The 14864-nt window shown below is 43.0% G+C and overlaps 1 protein-coding gene across 6 annotated transcripts in view; it reads right to left on the minus strand.

The window, feature by feature from the left end:
* Positions 1-1389: 1389 nt before the first annotated feature.
* KLHL32 (kelch like family member 32) overlaps positions 1390-14864 on the minus strand; it is a 121658-nt gene continuing 108183 nt past the window's right edge. For 5 of the 6 annotated variants that reach the window (XM_059842429.1, XM_059842427.1, XM_059842428.1 and 2 more), the window contains 4 exons: positions 8932-8990; positions 6310-6502; positions 4107-4201; positions 1390-2314 (listed from right to left, as the gene is read on the minus strand). In XM_059842429.1, coding sequence (XP_059698412.1) covers positions 2153-2314; positions 4107-4201; positions 6310-6502; positions 8932-8990 — 509 coding nt within the window. In that variant the 3' untranslated portion in view covers positions 1390-2152. Of the gene's footprint in view, positions 2315-4106; positions 4202-6309; positions 6503-8931; positions 8991-14864 lie in introns of those variants that run through there. The other variant, XM_059842430.1, reaches the window with a different exon arrangement.

The following is a 14864-nucleotide window of genomic DNA, read 5'->3' on the forward strand; positions in this document are numbered from 1 at the left end:
CCCTGCTCTCCAGAAGCAGCAGTTTAGAAACAGCCATAGTAAGCTATGAGACCTAGGAATAAAAGTCTCCAAACTAAGCTGAGACACAGCAAAGACACTTTGCACAATTGTCCAGAAGTGCCCTGGGCTTTATAAACAGGAAGTGTCGGCTCTGCCCCCGAAACAAAAGTGGATCACTCACCTGGTGTGGTACCTCCGGGATGAGACTCAAAGCCCCTGCACACGTTTTGATTATTTTAGCCACCTTCCTCTTGAAAATGAGACATGCACTCCATTTGTGGCCCTGAAAGCCACATCTAAGTCAAAGTTTATATACTTACCTGGCTTGGGCCCTGCAACCCACACAGGAAAACAGTTTCTGTAAATGGACTGTTCAGAGAGCTGTCAGAGCATGCAGATTTCCAGGAGATCAAAGAAATGAAACCAAGAAATTAAAATATGTCTCGATGTACAGCCTACCCAGCTCCCACGCAGCATAGAGAAAAGTGCTGCCTAGATATAGGCGTGCTTGGTGCACACACGGAGATGGTGTTAGCAAGTCGAGTCAGTGTGCCAGGCAAAGACTGTGCAGCTGCAACTCTGCTCAAGGCAAGAAAAGTGAGGAAGCTCAGCAAAAAAAAAAAACCAACCAAAAACCCAACCATAAAACATTCTAACTTGATAAGTATGGAAAAGGAAAGGGGATGTTCCACCAGTACACTGCCCAGCGGGAGATAGAAATGATAATCAAGTTACGTCCCTGTAATCAGACCCTTAAAAGATAGTTTTGATTAGAAAGTGCTGCTCACTGGATCAAGTCAAGCCTGTTCCTGTCCAGCAGGCACAGGCTACTGCTGCAGCACATTCCACATGTGGCATTAGCAGGAGCATCAGCAGGAATTTGATAGATCTGCTCAGGCAGCACAGTGGCAAGGAGCTGATCAGTAGGTAAGGCAGAGAAGTGCAGAGTATCCATAAATCAGAAATAGAGAAAGATTTAATTACATGCTTGGTTAATATTTACAAACATTGACATTTTTGTTCAATATGTAAATAAAACACAGAGATAAGAGACAGGGACTGCAGTAGCCAAGCAAAGCCAAAATACACCAGGTTAGAGTATTTGCTGTGAGCTGGCATATGCCTGGAGAGTGGAATGGAGACACGCTATATAAACTGAAAGAATAAATAAATAAATATTGACATTGTTCTACACCTGTTTAGCCTCTGGAGACCAGTGATTTGTGGGACCATATGTTGGACAAAATGAGACTGTTCATTGATAATTGTAAATGTGGTGACCCCTTGCAAACTAGATATTAAAAATATTAAGTAAATGGCACATCTTAATTATACAGTAAAGAGGCTGATCTCCACCATTAAAAGACTGCAGCTGTCAGGAAGAATTGATCATATGACAGAAGGTAACATTTATTTGGTAGTAGACCTTGGTAAATGACATCCCAAACAATCTTTAGATTCTCAGACAAACACATTCAGCTCAGACTTGAGTTTAACCGTGAAGCTTCATTTTCTTTGCCTTTCAGCTGAGACAATTTCTGTCTGTTCCTCGTATCCTATAGGGCTTGTTTGTTTTTTATTTTTGTTTTAATCTGTTTTGAAGTATTTAAATTTCAAATGAAGTATTATTAAATGAGAAACTGTAAACGATGGAGTTCAGAATTGGAAGTCAACACATTTGTTATTCTTTTTGCCAAAGGTATTGAGAAAGTTGCATAATTAGCACAGTATTATATCATCTTTGTCAACATAAACAGAGCTTTTTTATTGTCTTCGAAAGCGCCACTGGTGAACAACTGAATGTGCAAACTCCAAAGAGCAGCGGCCCAGGAAGAGCTGAGAGCATCCACAACGCCTGACGAAGTTGCATAAGGAAATGAAGAAGACACGTAGCAAGTGGTCACCAGCAGAAATGCACAACGCGCTCACGCATCTGCTGCTACGTCTGAGGCCGAGGAGAAAAACCACACGCAGCCTTTGGGACTTCCTTCCCGCCTGCTGGGATCTGACTTTGAGACAAATGTGTGATGGTAAAGCAGCAGCCCAAGTGGATTGATTCTTCTCACTGACCCAGAGAAACCCTTCTATCAAACCCTGTGGGGTTCGATGTTTTCCTCCTCCACTTCTGATTCCGTGAAGCGCAAGGAATGTGTCACATTGTGCCGATCCTGTGGTGAGGCACTTGCAGAGTCTGAAGGTTGGGGCATGTGAAATAAGGAGCTGGAAGAAAGCAGGCTGCTATTCCATTGGAAGCAAAGGGGAGCGTAGGCCCATAGAATACCTCTTCCTTCCCCTCTTTGCTGACATCCAGCACCTGCATGGCAACGCATACAAAATATTTTTGGGATCACAAAAGAAAGCTGAAAAATTTGCTGGCACCCACCTCATGTATTCACTATTAATCCCAGCATAAAGGTAGTTTCAGATAATTTTTAGATTATTTATGGATCTGGTGATCCATTTGCTGTTCTCATCACCCAACCCAAAACCTGAGTGCTCAGGCACTCGGGAGCAAACAATGACATTGGATCCTGCTTCCTGGCAGGAGAATGTGCGGCCGTGCAAGTGGGTTACTCTGCAGAGAAGGGTTCCTGTTAGCACAGAGCACAAATCATTTGCCAGCTCCAAGGTATTTAGGGGGCACAGAAGCTCTATGGAAGAAGGGAATGCCAAATAAATGACTGACTTAAAGTAAGTAAAGAAATGTAAAGAAAAAGTGGAATTTTTTCTTCCAAAGGAGAGAGCAACCTCACTTTTCCTCAATTGGAAGATAAAAGGGCTAGTTTTGCTGGTTAAAGCCAGGCACACTGCCAAGAGCTGAGGAGGGACAGCACACACAGCTCTGCCAAATCACTCATTATATTTCTTTTCCCTTTTATGTGGGTACTGTGTCAGGCAGGCTGCCAGTTCACAACCAGTCTGGGGATGTGGACAAATGTCCATTTAAGAAAGCAAGATCCCAGGATTATTTTTGCTTGTCACTAAGCCGTATTAAAACCCAGGTGCAATACTGCAGAGTACCTGTTGATTATAAACGAGCCCACTGGTGGAGCACAGCTGCTACCTCTACACCGTGCTATTACTCCATCTAAGCATTATATGTCAGCTATATCCAAGCCAGCCTGAATGACTTTTTCCAATATTTTTTTTGGTGTGGTATCCAACAACTTGCTAAAACACAATTATACTAGTGACCAGAACATATTTTTAACTGTTTATCTTGCATTATCTTACTCTTTACAGATTCAATGTAAGACCAGCAGCTTGGCAACCTAATATACTCCCTTCTTATGCTAAGCCTAACTTCTAGTCTTATGGGACGGTTTGGAGGTGAAATTCTAAAATCCAAAAAGTTGGAAGCTAATAAAAATGCCGTTTATCAGCAAAAGTGCAGAAACTGAGATACGAACAGGAATTTCTGCCTTTAACTGCCCAGCTGGTGACAAAGCAGTGGCTGTGGTGCAGAACTGCTTCACTCAGAAACATGCAGAAAGATAAGAATTCCTAATTTCTGTACCAAAATACCTGAAAGCTGTGGATCTGCGGGTGAGCTGCTTTTATAAAGGATGGGACAGCAGATGAGTTTGTAGGACAATCTATTGCCTGGGGCAGGGATCAAAAACTTCCATTGAAGCTTTAAGGCAGTAAGCAGTAGGGCAGGTAGCAGGCTGACTGCACTTGGTCAGTGAACGACTTGGTAACGCTGACTGCCCTTCAGAAACACAACTTGGAAAGAAAAGAAAAATCCCAGAATGGACTGAAAAATTCTTAGCCCCATCATCCATTTCTGCAACCCTTTTAATTTTGAACTTGGTTGTGTAATCGGTGAATATGTACACATTATTTTATCCAAACTTTGCCAAAGGAAAGACAATTCAGCCCTGGTTTACTGGAATATCTTAGAGGAATTGCATCTACTGGCTCATCTGGAAATACTTTTAATTTCTACAGTATTTCCTCTCTGTTTATGCAAGTTCAGTAGCTGCATAAGAAATATCCTTAATCTCTCCTCTTCACATGTATTTTCCTTTTTTAATAACAACTGTGCAAAACTTATACTTGCAAGATTATTGGAAAAGACTTTAAAAGAAACCTGAATTTCTCACCTGGATACATGCCAAAGGCTCATTTGTCCAAATCGAATAGCCACCAACTAAATATATTCTACCATTGTGGACAGCAACTCCAGACTCATTTTGACCTAAAGCAAAGAAGGAAATAGAAACCACTTTCAGTGTTTAATTAACCCTTTTAACACCGAATGCTGGAGCTCTGAAATGGGATGCAAACACTCCTGGCAGTGACCTGACTGTTTCAGAATTCCCAATGTGTCAGAGTGAAGGTGAGGCGTGGGGGCAGTTCCTTGCTCTCTTCAGGAGCCCTGCCTGGTGCTGCCCAGATGAGCATTCACGTGGCTGTGCAGGGGACCATTGACCTGTGGCTGTGCCACAGGTGACAGACACGGTCCCCACTGAGTGCCCCTCCTGTGCTGCCCACACCTGCGCAGCCCCGCTCCTCCAGGTACAAGTACGGTGAAAATCACAGGAGCCGCTGCCCAAGTTCATCCCCATAGCAACGGTCTCCCAACAAGTTTGGAAGTTTTGAAGGAAAAATACAGCCTAAAAAACATCTGCACTACACAGTTCACCAAGCACATTTACTGCCAGTTGTACTGACAGAAAGAAATGCTTAGGTTGCTTCTTAAGGCGCAGGTTGTGAAAACAACCTGGAGGCAGTGGAGAGAGGAGGCTGCCTCACAGCATTCAGTGGGACAGGGTCAGCTCCAGAATGAGAGGGCGCCTGCAGTGCCAGGGTTTTGCAGTTGCAAATCAGATGACATCCTTCTCAAAGGCTGTCAGTTCCTCCACATAATAAAATAAACAACTAGTGAGCAAAAGACACATAAAAAACTAGTTCTGTTTGACCATGTGTAATTCTTTTTTAATCTATGCCTTTCTCCCTAGTGTCCATCTGGTACTTTGATGGCCCGACTTGGAAACCAAGCAACTCTACTATTGGTGCTTCTCTAAGAATGTGTCACATGCCTGTCTGGAAGTGTAGCCAGCAGGTTCAGGGAGGTGATTCTGCCCCTCTGCTCCACTCTGGTGAGTGAGTGCTCTCTCTGGTGAGACCCCACCTGGAGCGCTGTGTCCAGCTCTGGGGACCTCACTACAGGAATGATAGTGACCTGCTGGAGCAAGTCCAGATGAGGCCACCAAGTTAATTAGAGAGATGGAGCACCTCTCCTAGGATGAAAGGCTGATAGGACTGGGGTCTGTTCAGCCTGAAGAAGAGAATGCTTCAGCGTGACCTAACTGTGGCCTTCCACTACCAGCAGAGAGCCTAGCAGAAAGCTGGAGAGAAACTTTTAAAAGGGCATGTGACAGGACAAGGGGGATTGGCTTCAAGCTGGAAGGGACTAGGTTTAGACTAGATATTAGGAAGAAAGTCTTTACTGTGAAGGTGGTGAGGGTGCCCAGAGAAGTTATGGATGCCCAGTCCCAGGAAGTGCTCAAGGCTGGATGGGGCTTTGACCAACACGGGTGTCATAGGAGGTGTCGCTGCCCATGGCAGTGGTTGGGAACTAGATGATATTTAAGGTGCCTTCCAACCCAAACCATTCTATGATTCTATTTTTCTCCTTGGGATTCAAGGAGATACTACATCTGGGAATTGTATCAGGTGGAGGTAAATTTTGGTGGACCGGGTAGCAGGGACAGTGAGGTGCAGTGTTTTGCAAGTTCCAGCTGTAACAGTTCTTCCTAATAAGTCAAGAAGAACTTTACAGATCCTGTAGTTAACTAAGTGCTCAATTAATTTCTGACTTGATAGAATTCTAACAAGGACACGTCTTTTTGGGTAATTTATTAAGAAGATACTGTTTAGAAATAAGCAAGAGTTAACAGATTTCAGTGAAAGCTTTGCCCTATAATGCCAGCAGAAACCACTACAAAACGATGCTACATGGTAAAGACACATCAGCCTCTTGTACACTCAAACCAGGAGCTAAACTAATATCACAAGCAAGCTTTTGGAGAATTAAAAAACAGTACTGGTAATATTATGACAAATTATTTTGGACTGCCTAATTAAATGAAATTTAACTGCAACTTCTTCAAAATTTAACGTACAATGTACGAAAACAAATGTTTTGTAGACCACTGAATGCCAGAACTGTAATGAAAAGTGCCGCCTTGGCTAACAGTGGCCCCTAAATTGGAAGCACTTGTCACAAAGCCATGGAGTTCCACAGACTAAAGGCATCTAAAGGGAAAAAATGTTTCAGTTCCCCTTTTGTACAGTGCTCACCTGTCAGCATGTTGAAGCTGCAGCGGGTCCACTGGTCGGCGTCTATGCTGTAGGAGTCGATGTGACGGACCAGGATCCGATCGTTGTTGTAGTCGAGGTCGTTCCCGCCTAACACGTACAGCTTCCTCTGGACAGCGGCCATGGAGTGATACACCCTCCTCTGCAGCATCGGGCTACGGCTTAACCACTTGTTCTGGAATGAGAGAGGGCTTGTCCAGCACTGCTCAAAGGCACACCTACAGTGCCAGTGCAATGAACAGCAGCACAGTACTGCTCTACTCTTACCCTTGGTCAGGGTAAGAATAGAGCAGTACTTGTGGTCAGGAACCACAAGTGCATATACTGGTTCTGGTCATACGCCAAACACGTGTGCTGGCTGTAACGCTGAATAAGCATAGTGGACTTTCAACACATGGTTGGTATAATTCTCACATTTAAGTTCATTAATTTAATGGCATTTCTTGCTCTATTTTTTTTTGTCTAGCTCATCAGGTTTCAAAGGTCTTTTTTTTCCCTTTATAACTGAGTAGCAAATTCTCCTTAAACCAGACTATTAAATGTCTCCTTTGTATACAATGCTAAAATTATCTGCACCAATGAGCTCTGTTATGTGAGAAGAGAGATTCTTCTGCCTTTTGTTATTCAGAAGCTTATTTGATCTTATCCTTGGGGAATAAAGCAACAGGAAAAATAATTTCCTAAAGAATCTTCTGAAATTATTCATTTGGTTTAATGTCAACCCTTTATTTGTGGCAACTTACAAAGTTCCAACCCTTTGCATATTTTTCTTACTCATTAACAATATTCAAGAATTTTACCTGTTTAGGGGAGAGGCAGGAAGACATGGAAGATGAGGGATTAAAGCAGGTATAAAATACCTTAGAAAACAATTGCTCCTGCTATGCCTACCAAACCAAACAACCTGGCAAGGGATAAGATTAATTTAAGTGGAAGAAGTTAAAAACCCATGAGGAAATTTTTTGTGATACGTGTGCAGCAACTCCAGAGTCTCTAAGCCTTCTGCCTTTTAACCTCCACAACATATAGCTATACATTTCAATGTGTAATAGTTGAATATTAGGCATTAATGTTTGCATTAGTAGTCCAGTCTCTTAACACCAGACTATAGACACCATCTGCTTTGCAAAGCCTGCCTGCATCCCCTGATTATATCTTTAGCTTCCTCCACTGCAGTGCCTGCCAGGTGAGCCTCAAAGCACTGCAAAGGCAGCGAAACAGAGGGGCCTGGCAGGGTCATTTCTAATAAGGCGGCGTGTGAATACTAATCAGCGGTGGGGAAGCAGAGGTCAGCGCAGGCGGCTTGCTGGCAGGTAGCTGTGTGCTCGGTGGCAGATGGCAGGCATTATCGACTCGCCACAAAGGCCGTGCGCAGGAGCGGGCGCTGGGGCTCCGTGATGGAGCCATTGAGATTCCGCGCGAGATGCGAGCAGATGTGATGGTTTCCAGTACCCACCGTAAACAATATGCCAGCAGAATTTTTAAAAAGAGCTTGTGTGTACAAACACGAAGCAGCCGTCGTCTGAAGAATGCAAGCGCACAATTCCTCTGTAACTCTTCACGCGCCGGGCCGGGCTCCTCGCCGTCAGCGCAGCACGCTGAGGCAGCCCCAGCGCCGGTAATTTGGGGTGTAACTTTCACATCAGCAAGTGAAGAATCCCAAGTGAAAGAACACAATAGAGACAGGGTATCCAAATATGTGTCCCCCTCACAAGCAAAGTAGGATTGCAGCCTGACATTGCTACTTGGATTTAGGACAGTCAGCATCTGTAGTCAATGACAAAACTGCACCTCGAAAAGAAAGAGGCAGGTGTGTCATCTCCTGCTTTCTGCTTCAGGCCTCCTATGTGCTATGCTTTAAATAGGCAGTGGGAACCACATGGAAGTATCTCCTGGCACAATTTTGTTCCAAATACAGCAATCAAAGCCCCTATCCTACAATCAGAAAAGTCAATACTCTTCCACGTGGGTGTAAATCAGGCTATGCAACTCTGATTGCAAGCTTAGGACTTTTAATTCCTAATACAAGCAAGAGGGCATAACCATGCCCTAACCCTCTGAAATGGTTACTGAGCTGTGCTAACCTAATCAAAACACATACATTATGCATGAAATAATCCCTAAAAGATATTTTAGGTGCTTGGGTAATGAAATGATAGGCACCCTTGCAGTCAGCAGAGTAAGTCATGGCCAGGTAGTACAGTTCTCAAAGTATTCAGGAAACAAAAAGGCCCATATATGCAATTCAAAACAGAAATGCCAATGACAAGGAGCGGTTTTGGAACACTGACTTTGAGTATACATTGCCCAAGGCTGCTGGATTACAAAAAAAAAACCAGAAGCAAAATAAATACTGATAAATACAGGGGATTTAAAGCACATTTCTGTATTTAACCTAGGATGTTTCTAATTCCTACAGGCTTAAAAAACATAATAAGTTGTCAGGGTCTCCATCACTCTCTTAAACTCACACATCAGTACAAAGTGAATTTAAAACACCATTAATTCAAATGGCCAGCACTTTCAGCCTTACAAAATCTTTGCATGTATTTGCCAAGAGATCTATTTGAAGCAAAACAAAACATATATAACACAGACACTCACCTGCTTAGGATCATAGACCATGAGTCTATTTTGATATTGTGCAGTATTTGTTACTCCTCCTATAAAAGAGTTCATACAGGTTACATTTTTTCATATAGGCAAAGCCAGGACAAGATCAGGTACAGCGAAATAACCGATTCTAGAATCATCTGCAGGTAATAATTACATTACATACCATCACTTCTGCTTACATTCCACTGCACTTCCTAATCTGGTTACAAGGGAAAAAGCAGCCCCATTTGTCAAACATACAGCAACACAGAACAGCATCAATAAACAGCCCCCATACACCCTTTGTAGAGATAATTATATGAGCCAAAAATGAGCAAAAAACTGATCTCTTTATACATAACTGTGCATTCAACCTTCATCAAGACACAAAGATAAAACCCGTTCCTGTTCCAAGGAACATCCAGTGTGTGACAGGGTTTAAAAGAGGAGGAGGTGGGCTTGCATCAGTAAGAAGGAAGGGGTGACAGAGAAGCTCTGCCTCACCAAAAATATGACAGGGGATATTACTGCCAGTTAAAAGCACAGGTCAAGCCTGTGTAACTGTGCTTATCTATACATTTGAGAGAAATTCTGTACTTAGTTTGTATTATAGAAAACATTTAGTTGTAAACTTAGGTTGGAAGGTTCCTCCACTGTGACCAGAAACAGCCCTACCATTTACTTTTCAATACTGGTCAGGAAAGCATGGGGTTAAGCACCTCAGAAAAGCACAGAATAGACTCTGACCCAAGCAGATGCTGCAAACCAGCTGTTTACCTCAACACAGTAAACAGACATTTAATGGCTAATCATCCTCTTCTTGTTCTGTTTTAAATGGCAAATTTCACTAAGTAAACATGGAAAACTTCTTCAGTCTGTAATCTTACCTGTGCAAACATGTTTTTGAATGTGTTCAAGCCTTCTGGGGACAGGGTGTCACTGCAACACTGCCACAGCTCCCAGTCCCCCTCTCTCACCACGCTGGGCCCACAGGAAGATGGAACCAGAAATAATGCCTGCAAGCTGTGCCTCACCTTCATCCTGCCAGGAGGTCTGGCAGAACGAGGGCATGTCAGAGGCCACACACCAGTGACACTCATACTGACAGACAAACTATATTACAGTTTTAATGGCCTGTACCAAAAGTGGACAAAATCCGCAGCAATGAAAGGAAGGATTTTCATCTCATTTCATTTCATTCTGTTGACATTTCCCTTTTTGTCAGGGCATACCCTGTTTCAGCCAGGACAGCAGCACAGTGCCTTACATTCCTGCTGGCTGAGCTATGACCCAGTCCCACTAAGGTTGCTGGGTTGGTTTTTCCTTTTTCTTCCCCCCAGCCTCTGTGCTGGGGAATTCCCATTTTGCCAGCCTCCCACTAGGCTGAGGGCAGCACTTTGGTTCAGAGCCATATCGTGATTTTGAAGCAACTCTGCCACCTCCTTCACGTCACTTTAGGCTGTAGGTTGGGACTGGCGTGCATTCAAGTCAAACCAGAAGCTCTACTCCAGCTGTGCTCCAGCTGTGCTCCAGTTCCTAATGGCAGCAAAAGGGTGCAAAATAATAACTGGTCTTTTGGCTTTGTACCATCTGAGCACTGGGAACATTTGAGCCAGAGGACCAGAACAAACCTAGCCCAAAGCAAAAAATGGGAAGGGTACATGGAGGGAGCACAGAGAACTTGGTGCCAAGGTTTTAACTGCTGATCTGCTCCTGCTGGGCTGAGCTACTTGCTGACATAGAAGTACCCTCTGATCACTCAAAAAAACTTGAGTGGGGTCAAGAATCTATAGCAGCAACTACAGATGTATCTACTTTAGAGTGTTTTCTTCAACTGCAGCAGCAAGGAGAAATGATGCTGTTACTTGGGTGCATCTCTGCAAGCACCAGCCTGTGCTGGGCATCTCCAGAGGGATGGCAGCCAGACTCCCAGCTCAGAGACACTCACAGGCTAAGAGATAGCTGGGATGAGATGCAGTCTCTCCAAACTGTTTCCATCACACTATGCCACACCCTGCCCATCACAGCACATGTGAAATGCACACATAAGAACAGGCACTGGAAAGCAAAGACTGCCCCTGTGTCTGATCTCACAATCTGTTATTTGTCTCTACACTGTTGTGCAGCCTTCACATTCCTAGTGGTCATCAGCCAGCCAGACAAAACAATCTTTTCTAATATCTGTTTTGTAATTTGATTTTTTTTTTTTACATATAGTTATTTTCACTCCCAGCACAATGTCTAAAATGAGACACCAGATTAGTAATTTGAAAAATAAAAATCATAGTTATTTGAATTATTACTTCCAGAATGTTAAACTACAGGAGACACATTTGAAACACAATTTTGGGTCATACGTTTCCATCCTGAAAGGACACCTTAATCTGGGGGGAAAGATGTGAATGAAGAAGAGAAAGAAGAGTGTTGTTTCCTCATAAAGTAATAAAATAAGCAAAATTATTTCCTTCTCTTCACAAAGGGCCCCTCACATCAAGTACACAGCTTACATCTTTTCCCCTGCAATATTGCTCATCTCTGGTGTTTTATCATTACATTCCCTTCACATACTGCTCTTCACTTTTAGATTAATCTGCCAAAATGAGATGCTAAGGATTTGCATACAGATTTGACTACACAAAAATAGATCTGGAATTAATAACAGTCTCTATATGTTTTAATTTCTTCTAGACTGGAGTACCCTTGCCTCCAGCAGTATTCTTGGCTTTGAAAGTCATCAAGCTGATTTGTCTGCTCTTAGGTTATGATGCCACATGCTGCTACACTGTCCCCTGCAATCAAAGTGCTCACAGAGATAGATTCCATGCCTTCCCCTAACAAGTATATTTTATAGATTGGCAGTTTTGATCTCCCCTCCCCAGGGGGATAATCTGCATCTTAACAGGTTTCTATAGATACATCTGTCATTAAATATGCCATCTTATATCTGCATCAATTTTCAAACTCTAGTTCCTTCTAACTTTGAAGTGCTATAGCAAAAGTTTAAAATTTTCTGCCAAAATTCAGACTTAACAAGTTTGCAATGTCCTCTTGAACTATTTTTTTTTAAATACTACAGACAGCTGGGAAAGGGTGAAAGAGCAGCAATATGTCTCTTAAAAATAAGAAAAGAAGGGGGAAAAGAGTTTAAATAGTACTAAAAATAATACACACTTTCTCAGAAAAGAAATGGGGTAGTTCTGAGAGAATTTCTTACACTTCTCTGTCATGTTTTCTATGAGAAAAGGAGAGGATAGAGAGCCATCATAACAAGAGAAAGTAGTTAAAAATACAAACTATGCTATTAAATTTGATGTCAAGCAATAACAGCTAATGTGGTAGTAACCCAACAGTTAGAGAAAGAGAAAAAAAAATGTCTGTTTAAATGACAGAAAATTTACAGTTTGGTCAGCATTTGCTGTATTTGTAAACAGAGTGATGATTACACCACTTTACATGAGCAGCTTGCTTTGAGGATTCCATTTCCTGGGAAGCAAGGAGTACCCTGAGGACAAGACCGTCTTTCTTGCCCTTAAAGACAGGAGCACACTGCCATGGAAAGGCCATCATCCCACCCATGGGCTCACAATGTTTTTACACTGCCACAATAACTATCTCTCACTCCCTTGTAGGCTGTAAATGTTGCTTTTTAGCCTTCCAAGACCTGTAAATTCCCAACTCATGCAACAGTGCCCCTCTACATGAGGAAATTGCTCAAGGATTCCAAAGCACACCTCATCCATCCCTTTCCCACACTTGATAAACAGTTTGAATTATTACAGTCCTCCCAAACACTCCACAAACCACACTGCAAAACACCTTCACGACACACTTCTAAAAAGAGAAGGGGAGGAGGCAGCAGATTCCACATTTTCCTCAATGACAATTTATATGCCATATATATGTGGCCTAGCAAGGCCCCCAGATGACTTGAGAAACCTGATCCAACCCAAATCCCCCAGGAAATATCACAGCTCTCCCCGCAGTCCCCAGGCGCGAGGCTGAGTGCGGGAATCCGAGTTCACTGGGAGACGTGTAAAACTGCATGCTGGCAAAGAGCTCCCACGTGTGCTCCTGGCAGCAAATCCAGGGAATATACAGAAACCCAAGACATGTACCCTAAGGTGCCCTGCTATTTTAAAGCAGAAATCTCTCTCTCAGGTGTCTGTGTGTTAAAGACAAGGTAATCCTTCCTCCACATGCAAAGCAAACCTGCTGCCTCATACTGCAGCCAGTCCAGGTGCAGTGAGGACAGCTGAGCACATTCTCCCAAGGTAAGGAGTCCCCTGGAAGAGGCCAACAGCAGCTCTGCTTAGTGCTCTTTGACTCCAGATGCAATCGAGCGACAAACAAGAGGGGCACAAGCCCCAGGTTTGTTTAAATCATTAAAGCTGGATGTTTACATTCAGTCTAAGGAGAATCAATGGCATCAAGCCAATAATGTCCTATCACTGAAAGGTGTGAGATCATTCATTCAAATACAGTAAAAATTAAGTCTGTATATATATGGAACATATAGAGACTAAGACTGGGCCACTAAGGCAATTTTTATCCACTTGTTAACATCCAATTCCCAGTAAATCCTGTGCCAGCCACACTGTAAAACTTGATTTGGATGGATTCTGTAAACTCCTATTGTTCCAGATCTATTTTTCATAAAATAATTTTATAGAGTTTTCCTGAGAGAAAATTTTTTACTTCCCGACAGCATACTGACAATAAGGTCATACTTTTCATCCCAAATCACTTGCAAACTCAGAATAATTATTCAAGATGTGTTATCACCATCGTTTCCTTGGTCAAAATTTTCACCATTAGGGAAAAAAACCCAACAGTTTAAAAATCAAAAGAATGAATCCTGAATTTTGAAAAAAAAATTTATCTCCTATATTAATTACAAAACAACTTTACAGGGATGGCTTGTTTACCTCCTTCCCCCAAGCTGAGTTTCTATGTGCATGCCAAGATGTTATTTTAGCTGACACACTTGGGGTCAGACAACTTGGGCCTCTGCAAAACACCAGTGTAACACCGTGTTTTAAACAAGACTTTTCATGTGCTAATCTCTGGAGCACCTAAGGCAAGGGGAAGTGTCATTATCCCAAGATGCAGGTGCAGGAATGGCCCAGAGCTGGAATGCCTGGCAGAGGTTCCCTGTCCCTCGATGTCCCCAGGGGCACTAGACCTATACAGGTGGAGGAAGGTTAACGTGGATAGAAAAGGAGGTCTTCAGATTTGCATGTGCACTCCACAGAGGATGCTGGGAAATGGGCATAGTTCAAGTCCTCGCTCTTAAGGAAAATATCTGCCCGCTTTTATAGACAGTGATTGTTAGTCATGTTGAACTCCAAAGTGTTTAGTGTACCTAATTTTTCTTTCACTGAAATACTTCACTTTACAAGCATTGTGGCATGCAATTCATCTGTGAAATTGGTCATGGCACCAGATGTTAACTGGGGCCTGGAAGAATCACCTTTCTATAAAATTTCCAAACCATCTGCCCAATGCAATGTCAGTACAGAGAACTTATTTGTTGTGGTTTAAACCCAGTCAACAACTCAGCCTCACACAGCTGCTCATTGACTCCCCCAGAATGGGGTGGGAAGACAACTGGAAAAGTAAAACTGAGAAAATTTGTGGGTTGGGATAAAGAGAGTTTAAGAGGTAAAGCAAAAGCCATGCACACAAGCAAAGAAAACATGGAATTAACTCACTGCTTCCTATGAGCAGGCAGGTGTTCAGCCATCTCCAGGAGAGCAGGGATCCATCAAGCATAATGGTGATTTGGGAAGCCAAACATCAGCACTATGAACATCCCCCATTTGTTCCCTCTTCCCCCAGCTGTATATGCTGAGCATGACACCACATGATCAGGAATACCCCTTCGGTCAGCAGGGATCAGCTGTCCTGGCTATGTCCCCTCTCAAACCCTTGCCCATCCCCAG

This window comes from Haemorhous mexicanus, chromosome 3 (genome assembly GCF_027477595.1).
Source record: "Haemorhous mexicanus isolate bHaeMex1 chromosome 3, bHaeMex1.pri, whole genome shotgun sequence".
Classification (NCBI taxonomy): Eukaryota; Metazoa; Chordata; class Aves; order Passeriformes; family Fringillidae; genus Haemorhous; species Haemorhous mexicanus.